The 19207-nt window shown below is 39.2% G+C and overlaps 1 protein-coding gene and 1 long non-coding RNA gene across 2 annotated transcripts in view; one reads left to right on the top strand and one right to left on the bottom strand.

Moving 5' to 3' along the window:
* Positions 1–19207, bottom strand: part of PRDM5 (PR/SET domain 5) — a 210247-nt gene that overhangs the window by 40564 nt on the left and 150476 nt on the right. The window contains 1 exon segment of the mRNA XM_086704306.1: positions 10874–10959. Within this exon segment, the coding sequence (XP_086560432.1) occupies positions 10874–10959 (86 nt within the window).
* On the top strand, positions 13744–19184 carry LOC147581788 (uncharacterized). Its single transcript, XR_015250255.1, has 2 exons — positions 13744–13820; positions 19022–19184. It is a non-coding gene; the product is annotated as an uncharacterized LOC147581788 (long non-coding RNA).

Here is a 19207-nt window from a genome sequence, read left to right as displayed (position 1 = left end):
AGGGTTCTAATTCACGAAACTCTGAGATCATGACCCGAGCTGAAACCAAGAGTCTGTCACTTAACCTCTACTGAGCCACCCAGGTGCCCCTAAACTATATTTTTAAAATCATATTTTCCAGGGGGCACCTGGGTGGCTCAGTAGATTGAGCATCTGACTTCAGCTCAGGTCATGATCTCATGGTTGATCTCCTCATGATCTCTGGGGCCTGCTTTGGATTCTGTGTCTACCTATCTCTCTGCCCCTCCCCTACTCACTCTTTTTCTCTCAAAAATGAATAAACGTTAAAAAAATTTTTTTAATTATATTTTCCCAATTACAAAATATAGCTTCATTGCTAATGATATCACGATCCAATAGCTAATTCTGTTAAGGAACATACTGTAAGTGCTTACTTTAGTACTTTGTCCAGAAATGTCAACCACTTTAAAATGCATAAGTGTATCATAAAATTAAAATCGTATGTATTCAGCATTGGACAATATTTACCACTTGTTCTATTTACCTACCACTGTGTAATAAGCCATCTCCAAACCTAGTGACCTAAAATAAGTAGTTATTTGTGGACTGGATCTGTGGATTCAATGTGTACTGACATAGTTGTGTGGGCTGGGTTTGTGGGCTGAATGGGGACTGACATGGTTTGTGGGCTGTTAACAGAGACATCAGTTCTCTGTCTCAGTCTCTCCTGTAATTGCAGGAGATGGTTGCAGCCATGTGAAGGTTCAAATAGGCTAGGTGTTCAAAATGGCTTACTCTCATGACTGGCAGTTCATGTTGGCTGTTGTGTGGAGTGCCTATCTCCAAATGATGTGTGATCTTCCCAGCATGGGTCCAAGAGATACAAACAAAAGCTACAAAGTTTCTTATGACCTACCCTCTGAGCTTCTAGAATATTACCTCCGCTGTATTCTATTATTGATTGGTCAAGCAAGTCACTGTAGCCAGGCCAGATTCAAAGGAAGGGAAGGTAGACTCTACTTGTGGATGTAAAAAGCAGCATGTGCATACAAGAAGGGAAAAAACTAATGGCAGCCATATTGAAAACATTACGACACCAATATTCTAACTAACACATGTTACATTTTAGATGAATGATTCTAGGTTTGTTCGTTTTGTTCCAAAATATCAAGTTAGGCATGGAAATACTCAATGATAATGTAAGTACTATTAAAAAAATTCTGCAGAAAAATCACACTTCATGCCTGGGACCAGTTCAATCCATCACATCAATGTAACTCTACCCTTATAATCCTAAATACAGTGGAAGAGAATTTAACTCCACAAAATACTTTTGTCCATTTTCCTATAGGATAATTTACCTATCCAATACATTTGTCAAAAGTATGAAATCCAATTTATTTTACGTTTTTGTCTCTTACTCTCAAATCCTAAGGAAATTCAGGGAACCAATCATCATGTTCTAGAATGCCTGAACCATAAGTCCTATTTTAAAATTAGGAACATCATTTGATATGCCAGTAAAAGTATTCCTAACCAGAGAACTGAAAACTTCCTTTGCTAATAATTTTAAGAATGCTGACTAACTCATGAGCGTAGTTGCACAGAGGATTAAAAAAGGAGGCACTCGGCCAAACGGGTTGATGACCATCAAAAATAATTTTCACAGAAAAGAAAAAGAGAAAAAGAAAGGGAGAAAATGCTGTCAGTCCCTGAAAGGGAAGTTATTTTTCAAATGGTCTGATTTTCCCTTTTACAAAGGGAAAATCTATCTTATTGTGATAGAATAAGAATGTTTAATTTCATGAAGGTGTATTTTCTGAGCCAAATAAAATATAATAGTCTCAAAGCCATTTATCTTAAATGATTTGCAAGGCATATAAAATTCCAAGAAATATGTGTAGAAACAATAAAAGATTTACTAATTCCAAAACCAAATTAAAGATGTTTTCAAATAGTGGCAATGAGCCATACCCTTTAGTCCCCATAAGCACAAAAGCTGGTGAGATTTCGAAAAATAAAAAATAAAAGCAAATTACAATGTTTTCTCTAAAGCCGTAATAAAGTTTTAAAATGTTATTAAATTTATTTTTAATCTCTTTCTCTTTTCTAGATATAAAACTACTCTAGGGATGCCTGGGTGGCTCAGTCGGTTAACCATCTGACTTTTGGTTTCGGCTCAGGTCATGATCTCATGGTTGCGTGAGTTTGAGCCTGGCATCAGTCCCCTCGCTGACAGCGCAGAGCCTGCTTGGGATTCTCTCTCTCCCTCTCTCTTTGGCCCTCCCCTGTTCACATGGCCTCGGTCTCTCTAAAATGAATGAATAAATAAATAAATAAATAAATAAATAAATAAATAAACAAACAAACTACTTTAAATCTCTAAATCTACTAGCTACTCTTCCTGTCTCCATGTGGAACATCACCATATTCTGAAGTGCCCCTTCCAAGCATCCCAGGTTCATCTGGGACTCCTCCCTATTCTTCATCACCTACAGGCAGGACGTGTCTAAACCGTTTCAATACCATTTCAAAGGTGTCTTTCACCTATGTTCCTACTTTCAAGTCCAGTGGCCACCCAGTGTGAGCTCCCTGTCTAGCACAGCTGACTCCAGCATGCCTCCTGACTGGGTCTCCCTGCCTCCAGTACTGCCTCCTTTCATTCACCTTTGAGTGTATCTTCAGAGCAGCCTTTTCAATAGAGAGCTGATCATGTCACCCCTACTCAAAATAAAACACATCACACAAAACAACATGCTTCCAGGATTCCTACCAAATCAGTCCCAGCCTGTTGCCACTGCAGCCAGACTTCAACGTGCATCCTCAGACTTAGTCATGGCAGACAGGCCACCTTACAGGATCCTTAGCTACTATCTCTCTCACTCTGCCCCTGCGGTTACATCTGCCTAGCATGCCCTCCTCCATAATTCTCAAAGATCAACTGAAATACCACCCTCTCTCTCTCTGGCATTTCCTGGAATGAGCTTACCCACCCCCTTCCTGATTCAGCAGATTTGCTTCTGCATCTGTCTCTAGGTTTTTTGTGAATGCCTCATAATGTGTTCATGAGGACTGCAAGCCAATTCTTGCCCTTAAAAGACCCCTTTCTGTTCTCAACCAAGGCTACAAAAATCCTATACAATGTTCCTGTAGCTGGGGAAATTCTTCTTGCCTCTTCCTCCTCTTAGTACCCACTTCTCACTCCTCCTCTTCACCCGTAATGAATTAACTCTTCCTTTTCCTTCAACATCAAGCTTACGCTGCATCCACATGATGCACCAGCTGGGTGCTCTGGTGATATTTTTATACAGTTTTCAAATAGCTACATTGGTATACCATCCCCAAAGCCTCCAGATAAATTCAGCAGTGCCTGATGCCCATGGACTCAGAGACATCCCACTCCAGTCTGGCCTTAGAGACCCAGGGTCTCACGGCATGGTGGCAAAAGAAAGTGCAAAGTGCATGAGTTTGCTAAACCCACCAAAAAACCTGAACTACCGGAGGATCTGGGATAGGAAGATTCATGAAGAAAATTAACAAAATATAAACAACATAAAAGACTTGCTGTTACTTTTAACCACTGGCAATTACTTGCATTTTCATATTTGTAAGAACTAATCTGGCTATTCCCACAAACAAGACTAGAGAGACAGCTGTGATCTTGAAAGTTATGTAAGCTAATTGGGTTTCTAAGTGGTGTTCAAAAGGCAGACTTTCTGGAATAACTTTCTAATTTGTCCAGGTGCTTTCCGTGTTGAACATCACAAATGATGAAGTAAGATGTGAAACCTTCAGTAGTAAATAATTATAAAAATAATTCCTTTTGAACCTAATGTTGACAAAATGGATATTTATGAGAATGTGCCCTATCTCAGTGAGTGTTTTGGCTCTATGTGTCTAAGACAATAAAAACCCAAGGTCCATAATTGCAGATGATTTTTGTTCCTAAGTGTACTGTACTAACTTGCACTTGAGACATTACACATAAAGATATCTACTTCAGATATAGTTTAGGGTGGTCAAGAAGACCTTTTAGAAAAAGGACTATAGCGATAAGGAGGGGAGAGGTCTGCCAGTGTGCCTAGAGCATCTCTAAGCCTAAAACCCCTGGGAAAATGAATACTTCCTTTTGAGCTTGTTTCAACAAGCCTTGGTTTGAAGCCAAATTCAGGAATCCCTCCCACGCCCACACAAAAGAAGTCTTGCTCCCCATAAGAGGTGGTCTCCTCCAACACCCAAGCAGAGGAAAAAGTCCAGGAACGGTAGGAGAGAAGGGAGATAAGGAGAGATACTTGGACAAGTGATGAGAAATGACTCCCAATGCACTGCCCTGTGGGAGGCCTGCCAAGCCCTTGCCCCGAGGCAGACTGACCTCTCCATAGCCTGGGAAACAGAACTGCTTTGTACAAACCTAACACAGTGGTCTATGCCACATGAGCCTGTAAATAGGGATGCTTCCCTAACTAAATGGAGGTGTTAACTAAGGGAGTGTAAAATTTTCTGCTTTTATCAGCTTCCAGGCAGATAATTAATCTAGAGATATTACATACAAGAAGTTATCCCAACAGACCCAGACAGCTATGATAAATTATTGCTTTTAAAATGTTTAAAAACACAAAGAACATCACTCCTGCCCTAACAAGAAAAATAAAAAGAGCTGGATAATCTACATCATTGTTTTGAACCCAAGGTCATGGGACATTTTGTGAGCTTAGGTCACCAGACAAGCAGGTGAACTAAATGCCACAGAAGTGGAAGATAAGAACTGCTTCCCCTTTGCCTCAGCACAGAGGAAGTGACAGCTGTCACCTAAGTGAGTAGGAAGAAAACAAGTACAATGTTAAAGTGTTCTTAAAGGCCCATTGTGTGTTCTGGGGATAGCTCCGATTAGAATCATGGGGACCCAAGTACCCTAGAAGTCCACACCAATCACAGCTTCTTTTCCATTGGCTCCACCATGTGCTCATGAGAAAGATTAGGGGCAGGCCAGGACTTATCTGTGTTCTGGTCCTTGCATGATTACAAGGTGGTGATGGGCCACCGCCAGGGAATAAGCACAACACCACCATGGCCACAGTCCCTTCTGATGCAGGAAACAAATGCCTCTTCTCTGCCATGTTTTGTATCTTATCTCTGTCAGGAGGCAAAGCCATCTGCTGCTGGGACTGAGGCAGGAAACCCTGGTACACCCTGGTCTCAGGAAAGGGCTCTGTCTCTGGGGAAGAACAGAACCTTGCCCACACCCTGCACCCTGCACTGGCTTAAAGGGGAGGTACTCTTGGACTTGCTTTTACCCAAGGTCCGCAATGAGGTGCACAAGAGGTCTGCTGCTGTCGGAAGAGGAGCAGAAACCTCACTTATGCCCCAAACTTTCCATTGACACAAGGCCAAGTTCAGCCACCAGACCTTCTAGACCTGTGCTGTAAAAAATAACTTTCTGCAATGACAGAATTATTTTATAGCTCTGCTGTTCAATAGAGTAGCCACAAGCCACACGTCCTATTAATCACCTTTAATTTTAATTAAACTACAATTCATTGTAGTTACAATTAATTGCAATTACATTTTATTTTTTATTTTAGAAACAGAGAGAGAGTGAGAGTGAGCAAGCATCAGTTGGGGAGGGGCAGAGGGAGAGAGAGAATCTTAAGCAGGCTCCTCACTCAGTGCAGAGCCCGACATGGGGCTCGATCCCACAACCCCGGAATCATGACCTGAGCCAAAATCAAGAGTTGGATGCTCCACTGACTGATCCACCCAGGTGTCCCTACAATTACATTTTAAATAGCCAATGTAGCTAGTGCCCAGGTCACTGCAGCTCTAGACCTGAACTAAGGCAGAAGCAGAAGTTGCCCACCACTCGGTAAGAGCAGGAATGCTGAGAAAGCTCTATCTCAGAAGCTCAGGTGCATAGCACCTGCCTCATCCTAAAGCTAGAGGAAGAGAGGCAAGAGTCCTCTGCCCCACTCACATCTCATGCTGAGTAACAAGCACCAGCAGATTACAACCAGTAGAGGTGCAAAGGCGGAGAGGAAGAGAGGGAGAGACAGGGAGAGAAGGTGACCTCTTCTGTGGCAAAGGCATACAGGGTCTGTCAGCAGAGTAGAATTACTGCAGAAAACTCCTGACCATCCAGACCATCCACCAAGAACATGGAAACAGCAGCCCACCATGGGAGGAGCTTAAAAGCTATGGTAACTATAGCAACAAGAGACCCAAAATTAGTTCAACTACTAGATTAGCTCAACCTCTCACATTAATGATCTGTCTGAAAAAGAGGTGTGCCTATTCCCAGGTATAAATAATATTTACATTGGTCTCTACTAGTCTTTTACACACAGTAATAGGCACTGAATCAAAATTTTGTGTGACACACAAAAAGCAACCCCCCTAAACCCATTATCAACAGACAGAATAGGCAACACAACAAGACTCAAAGATGGTCCAGATGGTGAACTGATCAAATAATTTAAAATAACTATAATTAATATTTTAAGAATCCAGTGAAAAGGTGGACAACATGTACAAACAAATGGGCAACTTTAACAGAGACATGGAAATGACTTTTTAAAAGCCAAATGGAAATATTAGAAGTGAAAAACATGATATCAACGATTAACTCCTTTGGGGCACCTTGGTTAAGCTTCTGACTTTGGCTCAGGTCATGATCTCATGGTTTGCGGGTTCAAGCCCTGCACTGGGCTCTGTACTGACAGCTCAGAGCCTGGAGTCTGCTTAAGATTCTGTGTCTCCCTCTCTTTGCCCCTCTCCCGCTCATGCTCTGTCTCTCTCTGTCTCTCAAAAAGAAATAAACATTAAAAAGTAAACAAAAGATGAACTCCTTCAATAGGCAGACTGGGGACAACAGAGGAAAGATTCAGTGGAACTGAAAATATCTGAACGGAAAATAGAAACACAAAGACAAGAAGAAAAACACTGTGATCTGTGATCAAAAAGCAAAAAGCAAACCTAGCAAAACAAAAACAGAAGAGAACTACCAAGAGCTATGAGACAACATCAAACAATCTAACATATATACTTGACATCCCTTAAGAAAAAGAAAGAAAGGGACCAAAGAAATAATAATAATAAAAAAATAGCTGAGAATTTTTCCAAAATGTAACTATTAATAACAAATATAGATACAAGCAGGATGGATACATCTAGCACAACAGAGTGTAAGTGCTGAAAACCAAAAATAAGGAGAATATACAATATATTGGAGGAAATGGATAAAAAGAAATCAAAAAAGGAAATTAAGTCTTGGACTTAAGCTGTGGCCTCTCCATAGGAGACCAATGAGTGTTTAGCCTTTTAGTAAAATGTGGATTGTAGCAAAGCTGTCTCCCACACTTGCAGCCCTTACTAGACCATATAAACAATACTCGAGTGAAAGGATTTTGTGTTCCTTCACAAAGGCATCCATGCAGTAACCACAGAATGTAAATCTGAGGATGCAGGCATGGCATGGCATTTTGTGCAGACTCACCAAAACTTCTCAAAGACGTAGCTTGCTGAATAATATAGTTTTTGTTGTAGCGGAATTAAAATTATCTTTTGAAATAAGTCAAAAATGCCCGGAATTAGAGCTATCTGAATACCAAACGCAATGGGAGTACAAAACTGAAACTGAAATGTGTTATGGACCAAATGTAATGATATCATCTTTGCATTTGTTCCTATAAAACCCCAATAAGACCGGGAAAATAAAAACTTGCACAGCTTGCTCCTCTACAACTGTTTTTAAAAGTATCTTTTGGTTTTTGATATTAATTAGATTGCCTCAGTGGATAATCTTAGCTTTTGGAAAGTTGTGCTAATATGCAGAGGATATCTGTATCTATTTAATGCTTAGGAGATACAATTTCAAAACTAAAGCTGCCTGTTATAAAACACAAATAATGCACGAAAAAGAATTTAAAGAAGAGTTTGAGGCAAAACCTGAAAGGCTCGTATCTATTTAGCCTGTTCTTTGGGGTACTCTATTATTTGTAGGGAATACTGTCTAAAATCCTGGGTGCTTCTGTTTGAGGCACTGTCAGATGTTCCCTTAATCAAAGGGTCGGATTTGTTTTCTTTTTCTGCAGTTCGTGCTTGAGAGCTGCTAAAAGGTACCACCTGCACCTGGACACCTTGAGGCAGTTTCAGGATCCTAGAGTCAAGGCTCAAATATTCAAATGAACATGAGGCTTTTAAGTTTGGGGTCATTACTGCAGTTTGTTTAGTTTAAAAATATATGGAAAGTACACTAGTCAGTAGAATGAAAATATTTAAGTAAATAAAAAGCAAATGTGTGTAGTAGGTAAGGGGGTGGTCTCTGTAGCCAATCTGTTTACGTTCCCATCTCAGCTCTGATACTTACTTGCTTGTGCCTCAGTTTCTCATTTTTTAAAAAGGAATCATAATAATACCTACCTTAAAAAGCCCTAAATTTTTTTTTAAATTTACTAACAAATTGTTATGAGCTCTTAATAAACAAATTGTTATGAGGCTTCTTAAATGAATTAATGTGAAGGCCCAGACTAGTACCTGGCATGTGATTGGTGGTCTTTGTATTTATTATAATTATTTCTATTAGTGTCATTAATAAACTTGATATTAAAACAAAGTAAAAATGGATTAGCTGAATTGGAAATATCATATTTTCTTGAGAGAACCCAAAAGACTTTTTTTTTTCCTTCTGTGACTTAAACAGACTCTTCTGTGGTATAATCGTGTTTATTGTGGGTCATCATGTGGAATAATATAATATGTTCCCATAATGCCCAGAATTGGTTAACGTCACTAGTTTTGATGAGAGGGACCAGGATTCCTTTGCTGGTATACCGGCATCTTTAAAACACATTATTAACACTACTATAAAAACTGTACACATATAAGATAATTTCCTAAACTGAACTAAAAACAACTTAAATATCTTTAATAGTACTAATTGTAAAAAAAAAAATATTTTGACTATGCACATTTAAGTCATATTATGAGCAGTCATATTTGCCTCATCCTTTATTGTTTACGAAGTAATTGTATATTCCATAAGTACTCCAATTACTAATATTCATATAATATAAATATGATGTTATAAACCAGAACAAGAAACCCGCTATGGATTTGCTTTAATGAGTAGAGAAACTGCCCGTGTCCTCCACCAGAAAGACAAGAAGAGTTATTTTCTTAATAGGACCTCAGAGGGTATCTTTTATGGCCTACAGAACTGGAATGGAAGGCTAGAATATTATTATACTGGAAAGGATTTTATTATTATGTGTTTTCTCTAAAGTTTTTATTTTATAGTTAAGGTAAAAAGTGAAATCCAGGAAAGGCCTAAATTAGAATTGCTCTTAGGGGATTAAGCATGTTCTTAAAAGCTGGAAAAATATGTCATTTATATACAAACCATAAGCACTCTTAAAATTTTTTTTTTTTTTTCAACGTTTATTTTATTTTTTGGGACAGAGAGAGACAGAGCATGAACGGGGGAGGGGCAGAGAGAGAGGGAGACACAGCATCGGAAACAGGCTCCAGGCTCTGAGCCATCAGCCCAGAGCCCGACGCGGGGCTCGAACTCACGGAGCGCGAGATCGTGACCTGGCTGAAGTCGGACGCTTAACCGACTGCGCCACCCAGGCGCCCCCCATAAGCACTCTTAAAAGGCCAGACCAAAAAAGAACATCATGAGAAATAATGCAGTGACAAGACAGGTACAGCAAAATCCAGAACTATTTAAAACATCAAATTTCCAAGTGGAAAGTTCATAGAAAGTATCTATCTGTGCCCTAAACAGAATAGTGAGCTAAGAAATGTAGCTGGATACAGGGTGAGCTGTTCATGGTCTTTAATATGGCAGGTGACTTAGATGCTTGAGTTTGGGGAAGCCATATGTAACAGAATGAACAGTCCAGAGAAAGGTGTTGACAAGCAAAGGAACACAGGGCACCCTTGGAAAAGATTGGAAGGCAGCACCAGGCACACCCTGTGAAGCAGTGAGTTGTCCTTTCCAGTTTTCAGCCCCTACCAATAACTCACATTATTTTCAACATCTTTCTTGCAAATGTACTTGCTCATATGTATTAATTAGTGGTCACAGACTTACACACAAGCCTCTAATTCAAGAATGTTCCTGTTACTGGCAAATGCTCTGCAAGATAGCATCTTTTATACTTTTTAGTATTAAAATGTTGCTATCTATTTATTTGGCACTTTGCAAATTATAACTCCTATTCCTCCTAAACACATTCACAACTCAAAGAATGGGGAAACTTTTGGAGTTTGGACTTTTGTTTCTTTCATTGTTTTTTCTTTTAAAAAAAGTGTATCCCCAAATGTCCATCATAAATATAAACATATAATTTCAGATACATCACTTTTATTTTTTTATGTAAAGTTAAATAACTTTTTTAAATTAAAAAAAATTTTTTTGAGAGAGAGAGAGAGACAGAGAGTGGGGGAAGGACAGAGGAAGAGGGAGACACAGAATCTGAAGCAGGCTCCAGGCTCTGAGCTGTCAGCACAGAGCCCGCCCGATGTGGGGCTCAAACTCACAAACTGTGAGATCATGACCTGAGCTGAAGTTGGAGGCTTAACTGACTGAGCCACCCACGCATCACTAAATATCTTCCTTTTTAAAAACAAGTATAGGGGGCGCCTGGGTGGCTCTGTTGGTTGAGCGTTAGACTTCGGCTCAGGTCATGATCTCGCAGTTTATGAGTTCAAGCCCCACGTCGGACTCTATGCTGACCGCTCATAGCCTGGAGCCTGCTTCGGATTCTGTGTCTCCCTCTCTCTCTGCCCCTTCCCTATTCACACTCTGTCTCTCTCTGTCTCTCAAAAATGAATAAATGTTAAAAAAATTAAAAAAATAAAAACAAGTATAGATTTTTATACTAAGTATTAATGAGTTGAAATATAATCTTACCCTGGTATGGGTACGAATATGCATCTTCAGTCCATCATTTTTACTGAATCCTTTTTCACAGTAAGGACATTGATAGGGCCGCTCACCTGCAAACAGAGGAAGTCTCCAGGTCAGAAAAAAAGTAAGGTAGCAAAGCACTGTGCCATTTGGTAGGCCCTGCACTACCAGAAAGAGGCTCCACATGCAGCTGAGCCAACACACGGTGGCAGTTCAGGGCAATGGACTGTGTCTTCCCCTTGTGCACGGAGGGACTGAGCCCAGAGCACTTCAGTATTTAAACATTTGCCAACATCAGGCTTGTGTCATGTTCCTTTTAATACGTGAGCCCGAGTTAAATCTCCTGATTTTCTGCTGGGCTCAATCTCATGAACTGTGAGATCATAACTGGAGCCAAAATCCAGAGTCAGACAGTTAACCCACTGAGCCACCCAGGTGCCCTGATTCTTTGCTTAAAAAAATTTTTTTTAATGTTTATTTATTTTTGAGAGAGACAGAGCACAAGCAGGGGGAGGAGAGGGAGAGGAGGACACAGAATCTGAATCTGAGCTGTCAGCACAGAGTCCAACGTGGGGCTCAAACCCACAAACCACAAGATCATGACCTGAACCGAAGTCGGAGCTTAACCAACTGAGCCACCCAGGAGCCCCTTGATTCTTTGGTTTTAAAAAGAGATTTCATATTCTATATCAGTTGGGGGTGATGAGTTTCAAAAGAATTTCACAAATTGGTAATATGTTAAGTAGAACCACTGGTAGTCCAATAACTGATCCATACTCGCTCAGATTACTGAGTACCTTCCATCTAGAGGTTATTTAGAAAACAGGCAAACCATTTTTAAAAAAACAAGTGAACATACACAACACATTAAAAGAAATTTTACTATGAGATGACAAAATGTGACAAAATTTAGTCTCCAGGACAAATCTGAAGCTACCCTCTAGTCAAAGCCTAATTATTTAGAAAGAACAGTAACTCAGAATCACTATTTATTCTTTATTCTCTCATTTAACAATGCACTTACTTAGGGGGCGCCTGGGTGGCGCAGTCGGTTAAGCGTCCGACTTCAGCCAGGTCACGATCTCGCGTTCCATTAGTTCGAGCCCTGCGTCAGGCTCTGGGCTGATGGCTCAGAGCCTGGAGCCTGTTTCCGATTCTGTGTCTCCCTCTCTCTCTGCCCCTCCCCCGTTCATGCTCTGTCTCTCTCTGTCCCAAAAATAAATAAATGTTAAAAAAAAAAAATTAAAAAAAAAAAAAAAAAGAGAAAAAAAAAAAAACAAAAAAACAATGCACTTACATGGCAGGATGCCAGACCCTGCAATCAAAGAAGGACACACTAAAATGTTTGCCTTCAGCATATGTAAAACTTCCATGTCTTCCCTTTCCCTCAGAGACAGGTCTTTCCTTTCATAAGCAGCATATGTTAGTCCTTTACTTGCTCATGTCCCATTTGAGTCTCACTCTGGTTCAATCTGGGTATCACTCGCATTATTCCAGCAAACTCCCCTGTGAGGTCAACAATGAACTCCTTGTTGCTCCAATGGTCACTTTTCATCACAGTCTTTCTGACCTTCCCATTGTGTCTGACACTGCTTCATGAGATGGCAGCAACAATGTTGAGTTGCAAGGCCCCTGTGACACATGGGGCCTTGCTCCGCCTAAGTACTGTGTGTTTTCAGCAGTAACATCACGTAGACGTGAATGTAGCAGAGCCCCCAGTGAAGCCTCATTTTCCCAGCCTCCCACCGGGAAGGAGCACCCAGGACTCTCCCTTTGAATTGGGCACTATAACATGATGGCAACCTCCCAAAATGGAAAAAAAAAAAAAAAAAAAGGTAAATAAAAGTAACAATGGCCGTACAAACAGAAACAGTACTCTTTAAAGAACTATCCAGACTTGTCAACTTCTTTTGTGAGACAAAAATCAACCTTTGCACTAGGGAAGTGGACCTGGAATTTTTGACCTTATTATAATCATGACCCCTAGGAAGGTGTGGCTTCCTAGAAGAATAAAGGCATAGAGTCCAATTTATTTGAAAAACTATGAAAATAGAATCTTATTTTAACACTAAACTTATAACACATATTTATCTTAATTCAGATCTCTCTGTGGAGCCCCAGTCTTGAGAGAGTCATACATCAACCAGGTATCCTTATTTGGATATGCCACAAATAACTCCAATTTGGCATTCTGAATTCATGTCTTCAACTTCTAATCCTATGTGCTCTGCATCTCCTGCCCTGATTAGTGATACCACACTCATCCAGTTACCAAATAGGAAGCTTAGCCCTCCAACGTACTTCCTTTTATTCACTGTCCCCTATATCCAGTACCTAAGTCATAATGATTGTACTTCTCTGATATTTCTGTAATGCTTCTCCTTGATGATGATGACAAAAATGAAAATGAATTAATAATAGTAGCAGTAGTAACAGCATCAGCAGTAGTGGAAGGAGTGGTAGCTACAACTGCCATTTATTGATTTCTTGACCATTTAACCTTTACCATGCATACCCCTCCCCCCCTTGCAAAAAAAGAACTGAAGAATACAGAATAACACAGCAAAATGCTAATGCTGACAGTGGTAACTCCTGCATCATAGAATTCCAGATAATTTTTTTTTATTTCCTTCTTATAAAGTATGAAAAGCAAAGCAGTCTTTTAGATTTTTCAAAGTTTGTTTTACTTTAGTGATAGACAATGAAGAATGCTAAAATGTTTCTTATTTATTAACAAATCAACCAACAAATCAAATCTAGATTACAAATAAAGCATGATAAAAACAGTAAGTGGTTTACACTTTGAAAAAGTCATTTCAAAATTCTTCTCACAAGCCTAAAATAATTTAATATTCATAGTATTCTCTTTGTTTAGCTTTAGGTGTCTTCTCACTCTCTAAATACCAACAGAATATCCAGCAAACAAAAATCAAAGACTTGTAGTCATCAGGTAAATTAAATGTTAATTAAGCCTAATGTAACATACCACATTACTATTTTCTTTCTTAATAGCTAAAATTGATTAAGCAAAAAAAGAGATAAAGAAATTCTAGAGAATGGAGCAAAACAAATCCATTCTTTACATTACCTAGAGTCATCATATAGAAATTTCCTCTATAGACATGAAAATGTTAACTTCTGTTAGGATAGATTTTCTCCTTTTTTTAGAATCTGATTGTCCTGAATTTGAATAATACTTGTCCTCTTTCTATATAACTCTGGGGAGGTTATTCAACCTCACTGAACCTCTGAAAAATGGGATAAATTGTATCTATCTCATAGGGACAGTGACCATGTATTCAGGTTTGCCTAAGGCAATTTCAGTCTATGCTGCTTATCCCAGATTAATGATTAACACTACTCCCTTCACTTTCACCAGTGTCCCAATTAGGACAATAAAAATACATGGTTACCTATTACAGATTGAACTGTGCCTCCCCTCCAATTCATATGTTGAAGTTTTAACCCCCATTACCTCAAAATGTGTCCTTGCAAATGTCTTTTGAGTAGCGTAGATCCCTAATCTAATATACAAGAAGATGGTCACGCAAAGACACACACAAGGAGTACTCCCTGTGAAGAGTCCAGTGATGTGGCCACAAGACAAAGAACTACCAGGAGCCAAGAGAAAGATCTCAAACAGGTCCTTTCTTAGTGCCAGAGGGAGCTGGCCCTGATGACACCTTGATCTTAGACTTCTAGCCTTCAGAACTGTGCAACAACAAATTGTTTAAACTACTCAGTTTGTGGTACTTTGTTACAGCAGTCCTAGCAAACGAATACAGTCACTGGACTCATAAGGTTAGCAAATTTTTATAATTTTTTAAAAAGTTTATTTATTTTTGAGAGACAGCATGAGCAAGGGAGGGGCAGAGACAGAAGGAGAGAGAATCCCAAACAGGCTCTGCTCTGACAGTACAGAGCCTGATGTGGAGTTCAACTCACAAAACCACAAGGTCATGACCTGAGCTGAAACTGAGACTCTGACACTTAACCAACTGAGCCACTCAGGCACCCCATTAACATTTTTTTAATGTTTATTTATTTTTTAGAGAGAGAGAAAGCAGGGGAGGGCAGAAAGAGAAGGAGACACAAAATTCGAAGCAGGCTCCAGGCTCCGTGCTGTCAGCACAGAGCCCAATATAGGGCTTGAACTCATGAGCCATGAGATCATGACCTCAGCTGAAGTTGGACGCTTAACCAACTGAGCCAACCAGGTGCCTAATTTTGGCAATTACTATCTTTACTGATGTCTCTCTGTGCTGCACATGAGGCATATGTAAACTGCCCAGAAGAAGAGAAACTGGTACCTCCAGAGGACTGAATTTCTGCTCCGTTCCTACTCCAACCCTGAGATCCAGTGATAATGAGCTGATATGTTTGGGAAATTTGGGTAAGTCCAATTCCACTCATTCATTGTAATATCCCTGAACAGAACTCTAATCTTAAAGGATGTCACTGGGTAAATGGCTTTGATGAATAGAATTCATTTGAAATCTAGCCTGCGTGATTTGCAAATCAGCTTACACTCTACATTAAACTGCTACCCTCTCTATGCATTTGTTTGGAGCATCTTTAAGGCAATCAAGCCCGTAAGACTCTGAAGACAAAGCCATCTGTGGTCCCACACAATCTGCAGCTGAAGGTGACCTGTACAAGTGAACATGCTAATAACTATTAAAGTCATTTGCCTAATTTTCATTTTTAAAGGAAGCTGTTATTCTTAGTTGTTTTTTTACATTATGCATATGATACATTCCTTCATTATTTCAAATTATTGTGATGCATATGTCTCTAGGAAATATTTTTATCTACACATTAGATTATTCTGGAGTAAACAGGACCTAATCTTCAATTTGAGTTAACCCTGAGAATATAAATCTTTCTTTTTTATTTGAGAGAGAGAGAGAGAGAGAGAGAGAGAAAGCCTGTGTATGTGAGCTGGGGAGGAGGGCAGAGGGAAAAAGAGAGAGAGAGAACTTTTTTTAATATTTATTTATTTTTGGGTGAGCTCAAGTGGGGGACAGGGACAGAGAGAAAGGGACAGAGGACCTGAAGTGGGCTCTGCACTGACAGGCTGACTGCAGTGAGCCTGATGCGGGGCTTGAACTCATGAACTGCAGGATCATGACCTGAGCCAAAGTCGGAGGCTCAACCGACTGAGCCGTTACATATGCCATTACGTATCATAATGTGGCTAGTATTTTGTGTTAATTAGGGTTAACTCTGCTCCTTGCAATAGCAGTTAGCATTAACCAGATTTTTCTGACTGGTAAATTCAAGCAGTCTTTTAGTTATCAAAGCTCATCAGGAAAAAGTAGAGGGCAAGTCAGGAATGTGTGTTATGTCTCAAAGCAGGTCCCAAATTAATGCAAATACTAACATAATATTAAGCTGCATACTGAGAACCACCTTCAACATTCAGAAGGGAAATACAATACTGGAAAATATCTATGAGATTTAGCTACCAACAGCCAAATTTAATGACCACAGCAGCACAAATAATATTGACATGTACATAAAGGCAAAATATTTTTCACTTAACTAAGGAAAATAGATAAATTCTTTGCATTTGCTTCTCTCTTTAAATTATATTCTGACACTATAGTCTTAAAATCCACCTGTGTTTTCTTCAAACATATCAAGGAACAAACAGAAGCATGGTGGCAATTGTAAACGGTTGATTTCAAGTTGATTTTCAAAATGCCACAAAGTGGATACTGAATGAAGCTAATTTAGTCATGCATTAAATATTTCTTGAGCACATAACATCTTCTAGTTACTATCCTGGGCTTTGGAAATGCAACTGTAAATAGTCACAAAGTCACTGCCTTTTCAATTAATTTTACTAATGTACCGAAAAGACAAGAAAAAGTAAAGAAAAAACAAAATAATTTCAGATATTGATAAATTATATGAAGAAAATAGGTTTCAAAAAACAGAGACAGGTTTTAAGAAGACCTCTGTGGGAATGGGGAGAAGGACTGAGCCAACTTTGTTACAAAAGGCAAAAGAAGTGAATGAATGCCAATGCCAATCCTTGATGCCAATTTCACATGATTGAAGCACACTATTTTTTTAACTCTTCATATTTGAATTAGAACTATTTAAGGGGGGCCTGGGTGGCTCAGTTGGTTGGGCACTGGGCTTCGGCTCAGGTCATGATTTCGCAAGTTCGAGCCCCATGTCGGGCTCTGTGCTGGCAGCTCAGAGCCTGGAGCTGCTTGGGATTCTGTGTCTGCCTCTCTCTCTGCCCCTCCCCCACTCATGCTCTGTCTGTCTGTCTGTCTCTCCCTCTCTCTCTCCAAAGTAAATAAACATTAAAAAAACTTGAAAAAGAAGTATTTAAGTTTACTGAACTTGAAGTAAGTAAGTGCCTCCAAATTCTCATAGCTGGCCCACTTAAGATTGAAATAGCTTAAGTATTTGAAATGTGCAGGGAGGAGGGTAGAGGATGTTCAGAAAAGAGCTGCAGAAAATTGGAGAGGGCTTTCTTTTTTTTAATGTTTTATTTATTTTTGAGATAGAGAGAGACAGAGCATGAGCAGGGGAGGGGCAGAGAGAGAGGGAGACATAGAATCTGAAGCAGGCTCCAGGCTCTGAGCTGTCAGCACAGAGCCCGACGCGGGGCTCGAACTTACGGACCACAAGATCATGACCTGAGCCGAAGTCAGATGCTCAACTGACTGAGCCACCCAGACACCCCGGAGAGGGCCTTCTTGATGCAGCTAGTGGTAACAAGAGGGGACAGCTGGATGCCACATGGAGCACCTTATCAGAGACTAGCCTAGTCCTCAAACAAGTTACCTTGAGTCTTTGAAGAAGAAAATGCACAATGACCACAACCATCCTCTGGCAAAAATAGCTAAAAACAGGAAAAATCAGATTCTGGTTTAATATATGCCATTAGGATTATAATTTATTGTCGTTACCGTTATTTCATGGAATGTAATTTTAATTAAAGACATCAGAACTCTAGACCTCACCAAAGGATTAACATATTAATATTAAAACAGAATCCTAAAATGTGTGAAGGTAGTGCAGGTTAGCATGTATCTTCATGACAAAAGGACCCTAAAGCCACAACATCACTGACCATCCATCTATTGTTCCACAACCAGCCTCAAAGTCCAACGTCTTAGAAACCTTGATATTCTCAAATTAGCCCCTGGATTTAAGAAATAAATTTGGCCACTCTATAAAAGGGATCTGCGATCAAATTTTATTTCAAGCTACTAAACACACTGCCACACATTTAGCAATAATGACTGCGACCAACCTTGAAGATTAAAAAGTGTTAAAATGATAACTTTCATGTTCCGTATATTTTACCACAATTTTAAAACAGAAATGTAAAGCCAATGAGCCCTATGCTGTGGAAGATTTTAAGCAAGCAGAAAAGCTTAATATATAATGCATACATTTTAAGAGATTTTGATTAAAATAAAAGCAGATTATTTTCTGAAAATATTTTAATAATTTTAACTTTTATTTTGTCAATATAATTAAAACCTATGAGATTTCAGAGACCTCTCATAAGTTTCTAAAGAGATGAAAAGATGAATACACACAGATAACATAATTTAAGATAAAATAAAGTTAAACTCCCACTTTCAATGAATTCAAATGAAATAATGTTTAAATAATTGGATTAAATAACACAACAATTTGGGGGCCATAGTTTTACTTTTCACTTTGAGTTTTCCAACAAACAATCAATTTTGGAGAGGGAAAATTTCAACTGAAAAAGCAAAACTTAAAAGTGTATGTTCATGAAAAATACTCTAAGATTATTCCATGTGGCTGAGCTTCAAAATATAAGTTCTATATGGGAATACTTTAGAGCTTTAAATTTGTTCTCCACAAATATCATGAGACTATCTTGTTTTGCTTTTGTGGACTAAGGGCATTGTTATAAGACATCAAAGTGACTCATTCTAAATAAAAATTAAATAAAAAATTTAATTGCACAAGCAACACCCAATCACTTTTCCAATTCCACCATTCCAACCCTCTCAATTTATGGAGCATCTAATAAACTAACAGTACACCACAGAGAGAAGTGAAATGTTACCCTGACAGATGGGAGTAACTGAAGTTCATTCTTGGCACTTTTCTATTAATTGAAATACTTCTTTTTTTTTCCTGCAGCAGAAAGAGCCATGAAACCCCACTGACCTCACTGAACCCCACGTTGTTACTCTTGGAATGCTCCTATTAATCAGATCCCAAAATCTCACTTGATCTGAAGAAGTTAAGCCCAAGGACACCCTCTCTGAAAGAAAGACATCAAAAATCTGAACTTGACATCTTCTCCTTGAGTACTTCAACTTTTAT

This window comes from Puma concolor, chromosome B1, assembly GCF_028749965.1.
Source record: "Puma concolor isolate L17-30 chromosome B1, mPumCon1.1.hap2, whole genome shotgun sequence".
NCBI lineage: Eukaryota > Metazoa > Chordata > Mammalia > Carnivora > Felidae > Puma > Puma concolor.
The sequence above is the reverse complement of the archived record's forward strand: the minus strand, read 5'-3'. Positions and strand labels throughout refer to the sequence as shown.